Source organism: Danio rerio, chromosome 18, assembly GCF_052040795.2.
Source record: "Danio rerio strain M-AB ecotype USA chromosome 18, GRCz13ab, whole genome shotgun sequence".
Taxonomy (NCBI): Eukaryota; Metazoa; Chordata; class Actinopteri; order Cypriniformes; family Danionidae; genus Danio; species Danio rerio.
Genome location: NC_141038.1, coordinates 26,119,766 through 26,139,772, shown reverse-complemented (window position 1 = coordinate 26,139,772; position 20,007 = coordinate 26,119,766). Strand labels below are relative to the sequence as shown.

Sequence of the window (20,007 nt, the reverse complement as noted above, 5' to 3'; positions counted from 1 at the left end):
TATAAAATCATGGGTCTCCTTACAGTTTGTGTCTCAATTTGTGAGCCAACTGACAACAGTTGTTTGCTCCTCTCTTTTTCCCCTACTCTGCCAGCCACACCCACTCTTCCCTCTGCTCGCAGAGCTCTACACCCATTAGACATGGGCCAGGTTAAGATTCTGACGATATAATAACCTTTGATAAAAATATCACGGTTTTATGGTATCACGGTATTGTGATTACTGCTCTAAAATATAACTATAAATAACAATATTTTATTTTTTGAAAGAGTTATAATATTTTGGAGCAGTAAACATGTCATGCTAAATAATTCAAATGAATTATTGACTTCTGCTGCCTTTATTTGTTTCAAAAACACAGATTTCTTCACAATTAAAAGGAATCTTTGGATATTTTTTCTGTTGGAGATACTGTTGTCCTAAAAAAAAACTAAAAAATTGTAAATAAAAAAATCTTACACATACCATAGGAACGGTATTACAGAAAATTTTGACAGTTTTAAAACCTAGACTTTTTCCAAAACGCCGTATACCTTGAAAAAGGTTATTGTCCCATGCCACGCCCATTATAAACCATACTTTAAATAAAAAGAAATCTGAGGTAGACTTCAACAGAAAGAGGGGGTTTTCATGGCTCTTTAAAATATATTGTTTTGATTTTACCAGATGTAAGATTCACATAAAGGTTTAGAACCACTTGAGGGTGGGTAAATATTCATTTTTGGGTGAACTATTCCTTTAATAACCTTTTCATGGAGGTGCTAAGTCTTTACAATCCTTGCTGAAGATACATCAGTGTCTTAAACTAACTCTAACCCACACTCAACATTTGAGATAATGTTCCTAAATCCTGGATCATGCAAAAATAAAAAAATCACTATGAAACAGATCAAATAAGAACTGCTCTGGGAGCGTTAGGGTTTGCGTAATAACTGCGGTTTGGGCTTGCAGACAAAGAAAGGGGTGGTCCGCTCGCCCCCAGTCTGTGCTGCAGCAGCCGAGACGCAGACGGGGAGAAGGCACGGGGCCAAAGCTGTGGGGCCTGGAGCAGGATCACAGCAGCGCCTGTTTCTGTGAGCCGTGCCTGTGAGATGAAGCTTTCAGGTTGTGAGATCACATGGGACTGAGTCTAAGCAGCTGCTGAACAAACGCTAACAATACTTTTTCCCCCCGTCTAAAAAAGTTCTTTTGATTTTTAATGCACTAAACTCAAATGCAAGTTGACTGTTTCACAATAGTTCAGAACATTTTAATAAATGAAAAGACAAAAATATTGTTCAAATAGTTTTACATTTCTTTTACATTTGATATTGTCTGCCTAACATCCTCTTTTGATATGAACAAAAATAGAAATGTTTCATCCCACCATAACCCACTGTTTGTCACGGCAGGTAGGAAAATGAGGCATGGGATCTAAGCAGCAAACTTGTATTTAGAAATAGGAAAAAAAACCTAAGAAAACCTCCATTTAAAGATGAGAATTTGAATGGTAACTTTAAACCAACTATGTAATCAGTGTCGAACAAATTATGAGTGGAAAAAGGGCAACAAAAGTAATAAGAATCAATACATAGGAAAAGTAGAAGTGAAAGTCCATAAACAAGAAGTGGGCAGCTGTGCGGAACAGTTTACAAATAATTGGTGGTGGGAGATCCCATGGAGGAACTAGTAGCAGAAGCCAAAAAGATCCAATTTATACTTCTGTGTCAAGTCCACACAAATGGTCTGATGTAACTTTTACACAGTTGCACACCCTTTGCCGTACCTTTCAAAAAATGTAACTACAAAGTAGGACAATGCTGTTCGCCAGATCTGTGATTGGTCGGCTTGGTAATGATGATGAATGTAGGTGGGATCAAGAAATGTGGTAGCGTAGTGAGGCTGGTGGGTTTAACAAGAGTCCTGTGGAGGAACTCAAGATGGACACTTGTTGTTTTATGTTTACCCATCAAGTATTTTCTTTTTTAAAGATGTCTAATAGATGTCTAAACACGGTCGTCTAGGCTAAAACAAGGCTAAATTTGTGCTGTCAGTGAAAATCTAACAGACATTTAAGAATAGGCCAAAACTAGACTATCAAAAAAACAGAAATGAATGACTACACATATAAAGTCTGTCTAGTCTGTCTATTTGACAACTAGTCTAGTTTTGGGCTATTCTTAGACGTCTATTAGATTTTCATTAACAGCCCAAATGTAGCCTTGTTTTAGCCAAGCTGTCTACGTTTAGATGTATATTAGATGTTTATAAAACACAAAATTGTTTGCTGGGTACTTTTTGATTAAATATTTTGATGATTCTCTGGTGAACACAAAACATCGGCGAAAAAACTCGACACATTGGACCGTAAAAAACCTCACTGACTATTGTTTCTGAGTTTATTTAATGCCAGAGCAGCATAGACAGATCATAGGAGTATAAATGATCACAACATCATGGGTTATATGAAATGTATGTACTGGAGGTTACATCGATCACTCAACTGTTGTAGGAGGAGACTATGGGAACAAAGATAATTGAGAAGTCCAGTGGAGCCAAACGTGTGGAGGTCTGAATGTCTGTGATAATACAACAGTTATGTATTGAAGCAGAACCCAGTGGATGATGGACAATGGTGGAATTGAGAGATCACAAAGCCAAGGTGATGGCAATGGGTATAGGCCTAACACCAAGGTCAAGCCATTAACTTGGTAGCACAAGGCAAAGCTGGAGCCAGCAGAAGGGAAGGAGCTAAAACAGTAGATGGAACTAGTGAAGACAAAGAAACTTAAATGTTGGACAGAAAAAAAATGGGAAGTCAATGTCAGGCAGAAACAGCATCTCCATATGTATCCGGATAGATCTAAAAATATGCCACATTTGGTCTTTGATGGAGTGATCATCCTGTTTGATGAGGAGTTGAGCAGCCGTTTGATTTCATGTGCTCTCTGCTCTGATGTGTCACGGTGGGAAGGTAAATGAGGATGAGTGTATTTGAGTGGAATATAATGTACTTTTACTTAGAAACAAAAATGCACATACAACTGGAAAAAAGTGAAGTTACACGGTAAGTTTAACTGTAAAATCGTTAAATAATAATACATTATCAAGCCATCAATTCAATCAACATTTAACATTTATTTTAAATTAACATTACAAGCAATTTTTATTTACTTTTGTTTTGAAATATAATAAATTTGTAAAAGCATATCTTACCGTTTCTGTATTTATTGTGAGATTTTAAAAGGTAACACTTTATTTTGATGTTCCATTTGAGTAATATCTGTTGATTCCAGGGGCGCCTGCAGGATTTTATTCCAAGGTACGCACAAATCCAGCACCGCTCCACCTCCTTCCCCCAGTCATGTCAAGAACACTGATGTTTACTGTCAAAATGTTACATTATTTAAGAGTGTTGCAAAAATAATTTGTGTCCTTTTTAATTTTAATATTTTGTTAAAATCTAAATGTAATAAACGCAAAACAGCACAAAGGAAAAATCAGATGCTCAAGATGTAATCTTTAAAATTATGGCATGTTAAAAAATATGCAAAAACATGACAGAAGATTGTGATACAATAGTGAAGCATTAATTTAATCCCTATTTTCCACTGACCAAAAATCATCCACCCGCACAGTTGGACTCAAACTAAAATATATTTCTTGGAAAAAAAATAATTTTTAAAATAAATTTCGTTTAGTTGAAGTCAGAATTATTAGCCCCCCTGAATTATTAGCACCCTTTTATTTTTTCCCCAATTTCTGTTAAACGGAGAGAAGATTTTTAAAACACATTTCTAATTATAATAGTTTTAATAACTCATTTCTGATAATTGATTTATTTTATCTTTGCCATGGTGACAGTAAATTATATTTGACTAGATATTTTTCAAGACAATTCTATACAGCTTAAAGTGACATTTAAAGGCTTAACTAGTTTAATTAGGTTAACTAGGCAGGTTATGGCAATTAAGCAAGTTATTGTATAACTATGGTTTGTTCCGTAGATTATCGAAAATAATTAGCTTATAGGAGTTAATAATTTTATCCTTAAAATTATGTTTAAAAAATTAAAAACTGCTTTTATCCAAGCTAAAATAAAACAAATAAGACTTTCTCCTGAAGAAAAAATATTATCAGACGTACTGTGAACATTTCATTGCTCTGTTAAAAATCATTTGGGTAATAGTTAAAAAAGAAAAAAAAAATCAAATGGGGCTAATAATTCTGACTTCAACTGTAGTTTGTCTCTTTAGTGTATACTGTTTAATAATCAATTTAAATTATGTCATAAAAAAAAAAAAAAAAAAACTGCTTTAATTCCTGCTCTCTAATGGTAGGTACGCACAGTGCGTATAGCCGTCAGGCTGCAGGCGCCACTGGTTGAAACTGCTGCTTAACAGACATTTAACTGACTATAAGAAACTTTGCAAATACATATCAACTTACACTAACCCTATCCCCACCCCAACCTAACAGTCTACTTATAATCTAATTAGAATTAGTTATCATGTAGATGCAATGCAACTTAAATTCAACATACGGACCCTCAAAATAAAATGTGACCTTTTAAAATTGCAACTACTGTATTGCACAAAACAGAAATAGACTTCATAAGAAAGCAAACCAAAGTTTTACAAAAACTATACACTAACTATACACAGAAGGAATAAGATTACAAAAACAATAAAATTGGTTAAACTTAAAATGAAAATAAATAAGGATTATTCGACAATTAAGCTGTAATATTAGATAACACAGATTCACACTAATGAGCAAGTAAAAAAAATAAGACAATGAAAAAAGACTTGGAATTACAGTTCAAAACAATTGAAAACATATGCTCTGGGATAGAAAATATAGCTGTAAATGGGTTACTGTATGTGCATACAGCCATTTTGTTGGTAGCCTTTTCCTTTCTAGATAAGATCCAAGCATGACAAAAATTTTTTGCAAGCAAGTAAAGCATAAAACACTAGGCATAGATATGCTACGCTGCTGTGGTTTGATTACTGGTGCAGAGCAAGTACAGAGACTTGCTACTCCCAATATATTCACAGTCATGTCTCAGAATAACACACTGCTGTGGCAAACATAATGTACATGTAGGCCTCAACAAAGCAGGATAACAAAAAGACAAATCAAAACCTTTGAAAACCTAATTATGTGTAGAAACAAATTGTTGAATTAGCAAACATGCATGTATACACATATAAGAGCTGATTCAGACAAGATGAATAAAATAAACATAACAGGATTTTTTTCAAGATTGATCCATGGGGCCATATGTTTTACTATCTTTGTGTGCCTGGACTACTATACCTTATCGAATGGCTTAACACTACAACACTAGACTGTGCATATTGGCTTCTTTGTCAACCAGCTTTACATTAATGTACTAGACTATAAGTACTACCTTGCCAAATGGCTTAACACTAGTGTACTAGACTTAGTGTGCCTGGGCTACTTTACTGAATGGTTTATCACAAGTGTATTACACTGTGCACCTTGGCTACTTTGCCAGCCGGCTTTACATTAACATACTAGACTATGTGTACTACCCTGCCTAATAGCTTAACACTACTGGACTTTGTGTGCCTGGGCTACTTTACTGAATGGCTTAACATTACTGTACTAGACTGTGCTTCTTGGCTACTTTGTCAACTGTCTTTACACTAAAATACTATATGAGTGCCTGGGCTACCTTGCTAAATTGCTTAAGTAGTCAAATGGCATAAAACTAGTAGCTTATTACAATGTGTACATGGGCTACCTTGCTGACTGGTTTAGCACTAATACAGCACACACATAAATCATGAATCCTGCCTCATTGCATTCTTTATACATACAGCCACAGAACACACAAAGCAACTCGCTACAGCCCCAAATACTGTACATGACATATGTAATGGTGCTCTTAACTGTGTGACAAATGAAGAAGTGATTTAAGATTACAAATTGTAAAGACAGGATCCAGGACCCTGCATAGGCTACCACTCGCATCAAAGTGTATCTGTCTGCACACTGCAAGACAGGGGCGTAACATTAAGGGGCGAAACTTGTATAAGTTAGAGAGGTGTAACTTGCAGTTATCGAGATCTTATTGAACCGTGCGAGATATCACAACGAGATGTTGTTGACACGATGGTGGAAATACTTAAAAGAGAACATTTTCCCAAATGTGTTCATGAGCTTTCTCAAGATTTATCCACAACCAATTTAGTAATTCCACCATGCAACTCACATCTGTTTTGTCATGACAGTTAGCCTACTCAGCATCACCCTCCTGCGGGTTGGAAATAATAGTACAATGGCAAACGTGTCTAGTATAAAGTCTCCAGAACTTGCAGCTTTACTTTAAAAACACTAATGGTTGTGGTAAGGTTTGGTGGAAGATGTAGACATTAATAACTGTGATGTTTGGTGAAAGATGGTTGGGTTTAGGGTTGGGGAAGGTGTAGACATTAATAACTGTGATGTTTGGGTTTAGGGTTGGGAAAGGTGTAAACGTTAATAACTGATGTTTGGGTTTAGGGTTGGAAAAGGTGTAGACTTTAATAATTGTGATGGTTGGGTTTAGGGTTGGGAGAGGTGTAGACGTTAATGACTGTGATGGTTGGGTTTAGGGTTGGGAAAGGTGTAGACATTAATAACTGTGATGTTTGGGTTTAGGGTTGGGAAAGGTGTAGACATTATTAACTGTGATGGTTGGGTTTAGGGTTGGGAAAGGTGTAGACATTAATAACTGTGATGGTTGGGTTTAGGGTTGGGAAAGGTGTAGACATTAATAACTGCGATGTTTGGGTTTAGGGTTGGGAAAGGTGTAGACGTTAATAACTGTGATGTTTGGGTTTAGGGTTGGGGAAGGTGTAGACATTATTTACTGTGATGGTTGGGATTAGGGTTGGGGAAGGTGTAGACATTATTTACTGTGATGGTTGGGTTTAGGGTTGGGAAAGGTGTAGACATTAATAACTGTGATGTTCGGGTTCAGGGTTGGGAAAGGTGTAGACATTTATAACTGTGATGGTTGGGTTTAGGGTTGGGGAAGGTGTAGACGTTAATAACTGTGATGGTTGGGTTTAGGGTTGGGAAAGGTGTAGACATTAATAACTGTGATGTGTGGGTTTAGGGTTGGGAGAGGTGTAGACATTATTAACTGTGATGGTTGGGTTTAGGGTTGGGGAAGGTGTAGACGTTAATAACTGTGATGGTTGGGTTTAGGGTTGGGGAAGGTGTAGATGTTAATAACTGTGATGTTTGGGTTCAGGGTTGGGAAAGGTGTAGATGTTAATAACTGTGATGTTTGGGTTTAGGGTTGGGGAAGGTGTAGATGTTAATAACTGTGATGGTTGGGTTTAGGGTTGGGAAAGGTGTAGACATTAATAACTGTGATGTGTGGGTTTAGGGTTGGGAGAGGTGTAGACATTATTAACTGTGATGGTTGGGTTTAGGGTTGGGGAAGGTGTAGACGTTAATAACTGTGATGGTTGGGTTTAGGGTTGGGGAAGGTGTAGATGTTAATAACTGTGATGTTTGGGTTTAGGGTTGGGGAAGGTGTAGACGTTAATAACTGTGATGGTTGGGTTTAGGGTTGGGGAAGGTGTAGATGTTAATAACTGTGATGTTTGGGTTCAGGGTTGGGAAAGGTGTAGATGTTAATAACTGTGATGTTTGGGTTTAGGGTTAAGGAAGGTGTAGATGTTAATAACTGTGATGGTTGGGTTTAGGGTTGGGAAAGGTGTAGACATTAATAACTGTGATGTGTGGGTTTAGGGTTGGGAGAGGTGTAGACATTATTAACTGTGATGGTTGGGTTTAGGGTTGGGGAAGGTGTAGACGTTAATAACTGTGATGGTTGGGTTTAGGGTTGGGGAAGGTGTAGATGTTAATAACTGTGATGTTTGGGTTCAGGGTTGGGGAAGGTGTAGACGTTAATAACTGTGATGGTTGGGTTTAGGGTTGGGGAAGGTGTAGATGTTAATAACTGTGATGTTTGGGTTCAGGGTTGGGAAAGGTGTAGATGTTAATAACTGTGATGTTTGGGTTTAGGGTTGGGGAAGGTGTAGATGTTAATAACTGTGATGGTTGGGTTTAGGGTTGGGAAAGGTGTAGACATTAATAACTGTGATGTGTGGGTTTAGGGTTGGGAGAGGTGTAGACATTATTAACTGTGATGGTTGGGTTTAGGGTTGGGGAAGGTGTAGACGTTAATAACTGTGATGGTTGGGTTTAGGGTTGGGGAAGGTGTAGATGTTAATAACTGTGATGTTTGGGTTTAGGGTTGGGGAAGGTGTAGATGTTAATAACTGTGATGTTTGGGTTTAGGGTTGGGAAAGGTGTAGACGTTAATAACTGTGATGTTTGGGTTTAGGGTTGGGGAAGGTGTAGATGTTAATAACTGTGATGGCTGGGTTTAGGGTTGGGGAAGGTGTAGACGTTAATAACTGTGACAGCTGGGTTTAGGGTTGGGGAAGATGTAGTTGTTAACAACTATGATGGTTGGGTTTAGGAGTGAAGTAGGTGTAGACATTAAAAACTAATGTACAGCATGATCTTGCTGACAAAGTAGTTTTGACGTGAGTTACGCCTCTAACATACAATAAGTTATGCCTCTTCTTGTTATACCCATCTTGCAGTCTGCAGACAGACTTCTTGCATGAGCTGCAAACCACACCATTTTTGAACACCATTTTTTTTTTGTTTTAATGTTATATCTTTACTTACCTTAGAAGTTGTTGCAGATTATCACAAACAACACTGATGTATTTAAATGTCATTAACCTGTGCCGTGAGTTGATGATTTTATTTAACCTTTTTGATTTTTAAACACTAAAATATGCAAAACATATTAAAATGTAACATCCTACTTTTAATGACACAGATTCTAAAAACATATTGCATTTTCATAAAGAAAATGAAAAAATGAAAAAAAAAAAAACTCAGGAACATGTTTCTTCAGTATACAACCCTGCAACTATGAGGGGTAGGGTTATGGGCAGGGTAGGTGCATACGTTAAAATCCAATAGTTTTATAGAGTGCATGTGTAGTCAGTCTGCAGCCAGATCCTTCTCACTCAAGGGCAAACATTTGAAATTGTTCAATTGACATTTAGGTTTAAGTATTTAGCAAACATTTCTATCTATTAGTGATCTCACTGTGAACACACACTGGAGCAGTGGGCTGCTTAGTAAATAATTGGGAGTTGGGTACCTTTCTCAAGGTACTCACTTCAGTCGCAGTATTGAGGATTGAAGAGTGTAGATTATTCACTCCTCCCACCTACAATCCTTGCCAGTGCCAGGACTCGAACCTGTGACATTTGGATCATACGCAAGTTAAACTGCCCAACCATGTAGGACATGGCTGACATGTTTTCTTTAGGTGCTTTAAGTTCCAAGAACATCACATTTCAGCTTTCTCACATTTTTATTCACCTACCCTCTTACCCTCATGCAATACACATCTTTAATAAAAAAGACAACTACTCTGATTTAAAAGATATATTTTATTGTCATGGTCCAAAGGTCAAAATGTGTCCATTTGCCCATGAATTTAGTTCTTCCTGTGGTATTTGTCTTCTATTGATATTGCACTTTTAATGACTGAACAAACAGTTATTTAATACACATCTATGCTTTGGCACAGTTGCCTTTTCATATTAATACAGCCATTTGGCAATAGTGTTCTGGTAAAATCAAAACAAAGATACATATTAGAGTTAGCACACAATCCATTCAGAGAAACAGGTATGAAGTTAACAGAAAAAAGGCTTATTTTGTTTTGCTTTTGTTGCATTATTCCACTCATTTTATCAAACATTGATATACCAAGCCAGTACATAAATATTAATGATTTTTAAAAAAAGGCTGTTACATAATACCGTTTCATAATATAATAAAATAAGAGCACCCATAAAACCAATAAGAGTTGCAATGCTTTATACTGTAATGCTAACTCATGATCTCATTTGATATAATTTTCTCTTAAAACATAACATTTTCTGTAGAACACAAATTTTGGATAATGTGCTCTATTTTGTGCAAAATAAATTGGGATTGTACCATATTCCAGTCATTTGAGCCCTTTTTTTGAGGAGTAATCTTTTTACTTAAATTTATAATGATATGTGTGTATTGGCGACATAATGTAATACTAAATTTAACTACAAAATAGCACAAAAATATAGGCATCAAACCAAATGTGAAATTTCAAAGGCCTCACTACGCCTTTTTCCTCAAGGGGACTTCCCATTATATTCCCTAGTACTGTTTGAGGTAGAAACAGATATGTTGACACCTACATTGTCCACGGCAGATTCACCACTGTCTTTAGTTTTATAATATACCACATAGAATATTGGTAGGACAATGCCAATGAGTAGCATGGCGATAACAGCATTCCACCACTGGATCCCCCAGTCTGCACCATTACTGCGCAAACGCTGGCTTCTCCATCCCCATCCTCTAGATACCCTGGAACTTGCAGAAAACAATTCTTCTACATTGTCTGTGTTTTGGATCAGACGCTCAATATCATTGTCCACCTCTTTAAGATAATTGGTGTATTCCTGCACTTGGGGTCTTCCTGATACACTTGCCATAGTACTGTTTGATGGTGCTGCATCATGGGAAGGTCTCTGCTGGGGCGTCCTGAGCTCAGAGATGGCCTCAGTTAGCAAGCCATGCTTTCTTACTGGGATTTTGATAGACTTCAGTGCATACATATCCTGCTCTTGAAAAAGGTTGTTCACCCTTTTTATGTCAGCCACCTGGAAATCGTAAAAAATAATTTTTTAAAATGCTCTTAATCTAATCTATACAAACAATTATGCTTACACTCTTAAAAATGAAGACTCCAAAAGTAAAGCTGGATCTTAAAGAATATGATCCTGTGCCAATTTTTTTTTTTTTTGTTTCCTGCATGCTTTGTGGCACGTTTAAAGTAGATGGTCAAGTAAAATATGTATTTATGTTTCTCAGAAACATTTAATTACACTTTTTTTTGTTTTATGCGCACATAATGGAAGTTAGAAAATAAAAATTTTGATTAGAGACACTGAAATGGGTCTTGTTAGGTTATGCTAAAATGCTATAGTATCTTAAACATTTATTTTTTTTATGCACACTGTACATATGATAATGTCAAGATCCTAGCTGTGTCCCAAATGGCACACTATACACTATGCACCCATGCACTATGTACTTATGCACTTACACACTCAACAGCATAGTATATGTACGTAGTGTCATCCCAAATGGAGCACTAATGTTTTTTTACTAAGCAGAAATTTAAACCGTTTCCCTAATGACGTTTGCCGGTTGCCAAATCTGAAATAAATGACCAAACTAACAAATGATACCTGCCATAAATAGAACAGCATTCACCATCGGGAGGTGCTATAATCACTCTCGTAGAAGAATTTTGCTTTCATCATCCAAAATAAATAAAGTTATTCAACATTAGCGCCCGATAGCTTCGCCCCTTCCGCTAAGTGAGCAAAGCTGCAGTCGTTGAGTGTGTGAAGTGTCCATCATTATACACTTCATTTTACCAGTTGAATAAGTGCATCATCCAGGTATTTAAAGTGCACTTATTATTTTTAGAGTTTTCAGTGTAAACGCACTACTTACACTATTTAAACTACAAAATGGAGTAGTGCATAAGTAAGTGATTTGGGATGCACCTCACATTTCCATAGATCTGATAAATCGACAACAAGGCCAGTAGGTGGGGATGTTACTTCTTAAGAAAACACTATACAATACAGTCCTGTGTTGCACCACTGTTGTTTTGGTTTGTTGCCTTTAGACTAAACACACAATATCTATAGGCATAATGCTATAATGGCATAACACTATTGTTTTTTATTATTTATTTAAGTTTTTTTTGTTGATTACAAAAAGATAACAATGACATTGTTTTTTTTTTTATTTTATTTATTTTTTTATCCGTTTAAAACTGTAACTTTACATTTTAAGGTGCCCCAAGCACTGCTGTTGTGCAAATAAATGGCCAATACACAAATATTATTAGTTTGTAACAGTGCCTATGTTTACATAGATATCATTAAACAAATGATTAATCTTAATCTAAATAAGACAATAATATAATGAAGGTGTTTAGATGAGCTGCTTTTGGAATGCACTGAAAAAAAGTGTTGCATGCAAAACTCTTGCAAACAATTTATTTGTGTTGAATTTCAACAAACAAATTAAGTTTAATAATATTTAACTTAATCCGTTTGTTTGAATTCAGCCCAAATAAATTGTTTACAACCACTTAACATAAAAAATGTAAGTAAACCCAAGGAATCATCTTTGAATATTTTTTTTCCAGTGTTCTTTTCATGTTCCCGTTATATATATATATATATATATATATATATATATATATATATATATATATATATATATATATATATATATATATATATATATATATTTTTTTTTTTTTTTTTTTAATCTATATACTTTTTTTTCAAAGTGAAAATGTGCACTTTAATTTTGACACCCACAGACATTGTCACCAAATATGAATTAGAAAGGTAAGACTTTCTCATACATAGCCTTATTTCAGTTGTCAAGTTTTGTAAAAATCTATCTACTGAATTAATCAATCTATTTAAAAAAAAGAAATAAATAAATTAAAAAATAAAAAAAAAACGTTGGCTAGAATTCTGCATTATAGGCTTCAGTTATAGAGAAATAAAAGATGAAGCTAGACTGCAGTCTGATCATGAAGCAGATCAATGTTGATCTTACTTTCGAGGTGTCAGTGCAGAAATGAGCAAAACAATAGGCCTACAAAATATTATAAGATTAAAATATGGAAACATTATCAGATGGTAATTTGTAAATTTTTCGAACGGATAGACAGCACTCAATAATATTTTAGCATGCTTTCACTTTTGTATTCAACATGAAACACATTTGTCGGTAGGAATGACATCCTGCCCTACTCCTATTTCTCTTTTCATATAGCTGTATATATGGCTTTACACAATTATATTGCACTGTGATATAGATTGGTTTACTAGTTTGTTTTATCGGTTTGCTTTCTCACCACAATCAATCCGCTCCAGAGTATATTTCAATTGAGCCCAGACCACCTCATGTTGGCGATCTTAGACCGATTGCGGGACTCACATATGCCAAACAAACTGCACAAACTGGGCAAATGGAACAGGTTCCGAAACAAATGTCTAGGTGTGACAAACAGTTGCAGCAAAATAAACTTTAGTTCAATCGGACCAGTAATGATCCCGTCTACTGTCTGAGCATCTCGTACACTAGCCCAAAACCATTAGGCAGTACTTACTGTCGAGCCCTGCCATACAGACTGATTAACATAATTATATCATTACACTATCCAATGGTTCCTCTGCATTTTTATGTAATTTTAGGTGTTTATTTTATTTTTTTACTTCAACTGTAGTTCAGCTTCAGTTTCAACTCCAGTTAATGCCCCTACAGCAAACTCGAAGGTACTAGATGCTGGTATGAGGTAGGGACTGGTGAGAGAGATTTGTTTTAATAAAATATGATGATACCAAATAAAAAAAAGATTTCTGCATTTCCCAGACAGCATTTGTAAAATTGTGTTCACTGACAGAGTGTTAAGGGTCACCAGGAGTTCACACTGCAAAGTTGTCAATCAATGTTGAGTTCAAATGTTATCACGTTTATGTAACATACTGGCCTTTTCTAGTTGCATTCTTCACACCCACTCTTAAATCCTGTAACTATACCATATTGTACCTGGTGAGCTAGTGACCAAGTTAACTACTGTATGTCAGAAATGCCATGGTGCAGAAGTATCTGAATTGTTACTATAACTTGCCTTTTAAATCATAGTTTATATGAAAAGGAAACAAGTTGTTGCTGATTTATTTAGAAGGGATTGTACTAGTTTGAATGTTCAAATTGAAGTTTTGTATTCGACTAGTTGACTGAGCTCAAATCCCCAAAAGGTTTATCTTTTTAACAAAAAATCTTTGCTAATATACAATAGCCCACAACTAGCTCCTTGTCTGCACATTAAAAGGAGTGCCTTCCCTGTATTAGGTTTTAAAACTCATCAGCAGCAAAAATCATTATCTTTTAAACTGATAGTCCGATAGTTTTTGCTGTTTTGAAGACATTTGAAGATAAGGATGTTTGTAGCCTGCTGATGATTGCAGTCTAAAGTGACAAGACATAAAGCCTGGCAGATAAAATAAAGCAATGTTCATCTTGATTTACAAATGCTAATACAGTGATGACATTAGTGCTGTAGTTCCAAATAAATGTTCAATAATATAATAATAATAATAATAATAATAATAATAATAATAATAATAATAATAGTAATAGCCTAATTTTTATTTAATAATTACATTTTAAGCACATATGTCATTGTTTTGAAATTTGTAAAAGATATTTTTTGTGATTTGCTGATGTTTAAGTTCAAAGTAAATAAAAGGTTTAGTTGTTGTGATATTAAGCATATTATTGTGTCTGAAAATCAAAATACTAGTTTAAATTTTGAAAGTCCATTCCACACGCATCTGTTCCTTGTATGCACGTTATAAAATCATTTATTCATTCATTCATTCATTTTCTTTTTGGCTTAGTCCCTTTATTAATCAGGGGTTGCCACAGCGAAATGATCCACCAGATTATCCAGAACATGTTTTTTACGCAGCGGATGCTCTTCCAGCCGCAACTCATCACTAGGAATTAAAATCATTACCAAAGAAAAACATTCTTAATTCTAATGTCTAATATTTTAATTCTACTGTATTTATTATATCTTAGTTACATTATTTAGAAGTTTAATTTCAAACGTACATGTTACAGCGCACTTCTAAAAGAATGTACTTTATTCCAGCTGTCCAGGTTAATATAGGCCAAACATTGCACTGTGTGTGTGTGTGCCCCAGAACGACACCGTGGCTCAATGGATAACACTATCGCCTCACAACAAGAGGCTCACTGGTTCGAGTCTGATCCGACAAGTTTCTCATGTCACTGCGTTCCAAAGTTCAAGCTTGGTGATGGGGAACTCTGAACTGTGAAATCACATCACGTGATTGCGAGAGATCAATAGACCATCAAAACATGACCTCTCTGTACATCAAATTGAAATATGTCTTTGTTTTGCACTGCAAAAAGCGATTAGTTGACTTTACCTTAAGAAAAGAGAGTAAACTTGTTGTCTTAAAATTATTATATAAACAACCAATGTGCGGGGCAGCACGGTGATGCTGTGGGTAGCACAATCACCTCACAGCAAGAAGGTCACTGGTTCAAGCCCCAGCTGGGTCAGTCGGCCTTTTCTGTGTGAAGTTTGCATGTTCTCCCTGTGTTTTACGAGGGTTTCCTCCGGGTGCTCCCTCACAGTCCAAAGAAATGCGGTACGGGTGGATTGAATAAGCTAAATTGGACATAGTGTATGTGAGTGTGTGCAAGAGTATGTGGGTGTTTCCCAGTGATGGGCTGCAGCAGGAAGGGCATGCGCTGCGTAAAACGTGCTGAATAAGTTGGCGGTTCATTCCGGTGTGCCAACTCCTAATTAATAAAGGGACTAAGCGAAAAAGAAAATGAATGAATGAATGAAACTGTGCATAATTATAAAAGTTAAGTCAATGGGTTTACTGATGTTTTCAACTTGTTGGTTTTACTGCAAGGCAATGGATTTACTCTCTTTTTTTAAAGTAAAAAACTAATAAACTTTCTAATAGTGTGTCTTTGTTTTGGTCTCTATAACCCACGCACAGCCAGTTTACCAAATAAAATTTCTGCACTCCGGGTTGTATTTGTAAAAAAACTTCATTTCCATCTTGAAGACTGCTTCAATACGAGTGCAACTTCTACAGGACAGCAGCAGCCTCCGAAATAAGATGCAGATTCAGACTTATAAAAATTCCACAGCTTGTTTTTTATTAGCTACAGTATTAATTAGGGGTGTCACGATTTCGATGTTTAATCGAAATAAATCAAAATTTATGCTCAATTTCGATTATCGAATCAAAAAATAGAATCGTCGATGCTGCCACGCCCCCATGTCACGTCAGCTTAGCTTGCCAAGCGGGAAAAAAACAGGCTTGTTGAAGTGCTTGTTAAACTGCAGAAGCAGGAGACCCGTCGACAGAACTTAAACCCTCTCCTCTTCCAATGAAGTCGCCGGTGTGTAAGCATTTTGGATTTCCAGTGAGTTATGTTGACAACGTTCGTGTTGTCGACAAAAAAACACAGTTTTGCAAGCTCTGCTATGTACGTATTACGTACGGTTCGTCCGATAGATAACACCGGCATCGCGATCCTCTGCCCGTCCCCGTTGCAAATCCGCTCGCGAAAAGTACACACTCAGGCCCTGTTTACACTGTCTTTGTTTTTAAATGGCATTTTAGAACGACAACGATTTGACATCCACAGTGGCGTGTGGCATTTCTGAGCAGCCCTCTTTCCTCTCTACCTCTGAAATTGCACACCACGTGACCACACAGACGCCATACAGCCTTGCGCTCGAGACAGCAGGTCCAGGCAGTCAGATGACTGCTTCAATTTTTCACTCACTTGTACTTAGTCATTTTAGCGAACACCTCAGATACTGTTGACTGGTTCCTTTTGGTTGTGCCTCTTTTTTACCGACGCCATTATAACGACACAGATCACTGCCTATTCATGAGTCCCGCATAAAAAGTGATTGACAGGTGGTAATTATGTGTGTATCTTGCCTTTATTCATTTACTGTATGATTTGTTCATGGGTAAAACAAAGACCATGCAGGTCAGGTTGTTTAAACGGCAGGCTACAAATAATTAATTGGTCATTAATTAATTAATTATTCATAATCGAAAATCGAATCGTGCCTTTAGAATCGAAAATGTAATCGAATCGAGGATTTGGAGGATCGTGACACCCTTAGTATTAATACAAATATTAAAAATTTTAACATTAGCTGAGCAGCATACATTATAACACTATGTCCTAACAACATGTCACATGACAAGACTGCAGCGACAAGCAATTTGACTCTCTGTACCAGATGCAACACGTCAGAAATATTTAAAAACCATTCCGAAGTATAGAATAGTGCACTCACTGCACTCCAACGTAACAGTAATGTTAAGAATCTAATTAATACATATTAAACTTTAACCTTATTAAAAAGTACATGCTGATCAACTGATATTTGTTGGTTATTTGTTGCAGTTCTAAAATTTATTTTCAAATACACTTATTTTATTTTCAAGATCTTAGGTAAACTATCTGTTGCTGGATTTAGTTTGACAATAAATGTCATGTAAAATTATGTTCCAACTCACACTGCTAGCTCAACAATGAAAAAAGCACATCATCAGTACCTCGGGTAATCATTTCCATAGTAGTTTAGACTGCTGTTTAGACACAAAATATAGAAACTGTTTCTAAAATAGAAATTTCAGATGATGATTTGGACAAAGACTCATTTAACAAGGTAAAGCTTCCTTTTTGTCGCATCACTCGCATGTTGTTGCTTGTGGTGTAGGTTCGTCAATCTGGCACTCATCAATCTGGCAACCTGCGCTTGCATTGAATCTTCGAAGAAGTGCAGGGTGAATAAGTGTTTTGAATTAGGAGTGTAATATCTAGTTCAACCACTGGGCTACATACTGCACCTTTAAACTGTAGGACTTGATTAACTTGAACAGGTGTGTTTAATTAGAGTTGAAATTTGAAGTTTCCTTTCAGAAACTAATTTTAACACTGCTGCCATACAATAAGCATTTTCGTTTTCCAAAAAACCTTTTAGTGAGCTGTTCATAAAATATTGTTTTTTCTTAACATAAAGTACATTTCAATAATATAAATTTATTTTTTTTTTGCTTTTGAATAAACTTTTGGCCGATGGAAAGTTTCTACAATTCTAAAAATAAATAATTCAACATTATTATTATTTGTTTATTTATTTTTATTTATTTATTTATTTATTTTTTGCAATGGAGCCATAGAAAAAACATTTTAGCTCCTTGAATCTTTCAGTGAACAGTTATTAAAAGAACCATGTTTTACTTAGTATGAAGAACATTTTAATAATCTCAATACCGTTATTCTACATTAAAGAACCTTTTGTGCAGTGGAAAGGTTATTGAGATGTTTACAATTTTTCAAACAACAATTAGAAAACAGAAAGGATTGCTATTTTTAAGAGTAGAGTATATGAATAAAAAAATTAACCAAACAATTAAACAAGATACCTTGCATCCATACTGAAGGGCCAGTTTGCTGAGATTGTCCTCATGGGAGATGTCCCGTTCCAGCAAGAGCATTTCTCCCACTCCTTCTTTCTCTTTTGAGGATGAATCTCTGCTCCTAGGCCTGAGCTCCATGACATTGAGTTCCTCATCTTCTGACGACGCTTCCGGTTCTTCTTGTCTGTGCCTGAACATATACACTTGGCCATCTGCACTGGCATGTACATCTACTGGAGCCTGAAAGGCTCGAGGGAGAGGATCTCCACGCCTCATCACTGCAACTAGACACATTTAAAAAGAATAAACATTTGGTCCCTTTACATACATACTGTATTAGTGTTAAATGGATCAGTATTTATTTGAATGAGTACATCCCCTGTTGAAAAAAAAATATATTTTTATTAATTTCTCAGTGAATATATATTTTAGATATTTTGATGCACTTTATCAAACAGTTACATCTATTAAAAATTAAATTAAATTAATTAAAATAATCTAAAATCTTTAGAAATAAACAGATTCAAATGAGTTATTGTTTAATTTTAACAATAATAATTAATAATTTTATATTTTATAATAAATGATAATTTTATTTTTTCTTTCTTTCTCTAAATTTTTCCTGTTCATTATAGTTTTATTTAATATTTTCCAACAACATACAGTATTAGAGTAGTTCCAGTTTTGGCTTTGGTACTGACTAATCTAATGTATATGCAAACATGTATTATTGTAAAGCATCCAATAGAAAATATGAATTTAAAAGAAAGATCTTTGAGGGGTGTACTGCTTTATGCTGAGCACTTCGTAAATAAATATATTACAATGTTAGATTAAAGAAATATATATTTATATCTAAAATAATAAGAAACTACTGTTTTCTGTTGAGCACTTAATATGATCAAATCATTTAATAGAGAGGAACATTTTTGTTGTACTGCTCTTTATAGCAACTTCTCACGCTAACCTTTTTTCAATCCCCTGTTACTATGGGAATTATTTGGGTTTATTTAATTGTGTTTATTAATTAGGATACATGAAACACTGTAGAACTGTTCATTACTGTCAAGAAAATCAAATTCTATGTGGGATGTTGCATACTGTTAGGTATTGCTAGTAAAACAGAAAAAATAAGATATTTTAGGGTGCAAAACAAGTGTTTTATTTTCCAACATTAACGTTATCATATCATAATCTGCAGTCATGTCAGGCAAAGTTGCTCTTTGTTGTAATAAAATGTTTGCGACAAAGTTATTAACTAACTGAGAAACGCACAGCAGAACACGAAACAATGTATCATTGTTGATAAGTATGTAACTAATCTGCTGACGTTTGATATCGTGAAAGCTTTCTGTTTCTACTTGTAGCCTATCACAAGAAAATCAGAGTTGTAAGCTGGTTATTATCTGGCCGAAACAACAGCAGTCAAGCCAATAACACCGTTACTTGAACTGACACTCTCTCCAAAGTTATTTTGTCATCCTAAAATTGAGCAAATATCAAATTAAAACAAAACAAAAGCATATTTTATATAGGTTATCAATAAAATAGAGTATGTAAACAGTAATCACTTATAAAGGTTAAATTACAATAGCCGACACTCGTAAGCTTAAGTTCATGTTATCAACATCGAAGTTAAAGCCTACTTTTTCATAATTATCTCAGTTATTGAACTTAATCTAAATAGCTCTCACCTTTTTAGACAAAAACAGCAACATCGTGCCGACAAAAATATCCCGAAGTGTCATTTTAGAAAGTAACTTCACACCGCAACCGAGGGTGCTTGTGAGGGTGTAGATTGACAGGTCCT

At 35.4% G+C, this 20,007-nt stretch overlaps 1 protein-coding gene across 1 annotated transcript; it reads right to left on the bottom strand.

Moving 5' to 3' along the window:
• Positions 1 to 9,473: 9,473 nt before the first annotated feature.
• Positions 9,474 to 19,976, bottom strand: lysmd4 (LysM, putative peptidoglycan-binding, domain containing 4). The gene is given in 3 exon segments (NM_200850.2): positions 9,474 to 10,751; positions 18,204 to 18,481; positions 19,892 to 19,976. Coding segments are annotated over 2 exon segments (804 nt in total). The 5' UTR covers positions 18,474 to 18,481; positions 19,892 to 19,976; the 3' UTR covers positions 9,474 to 10,217.
• Between the last annotated feature and the right edge of the window lie 31 nt (positions 19,977 to 20,007).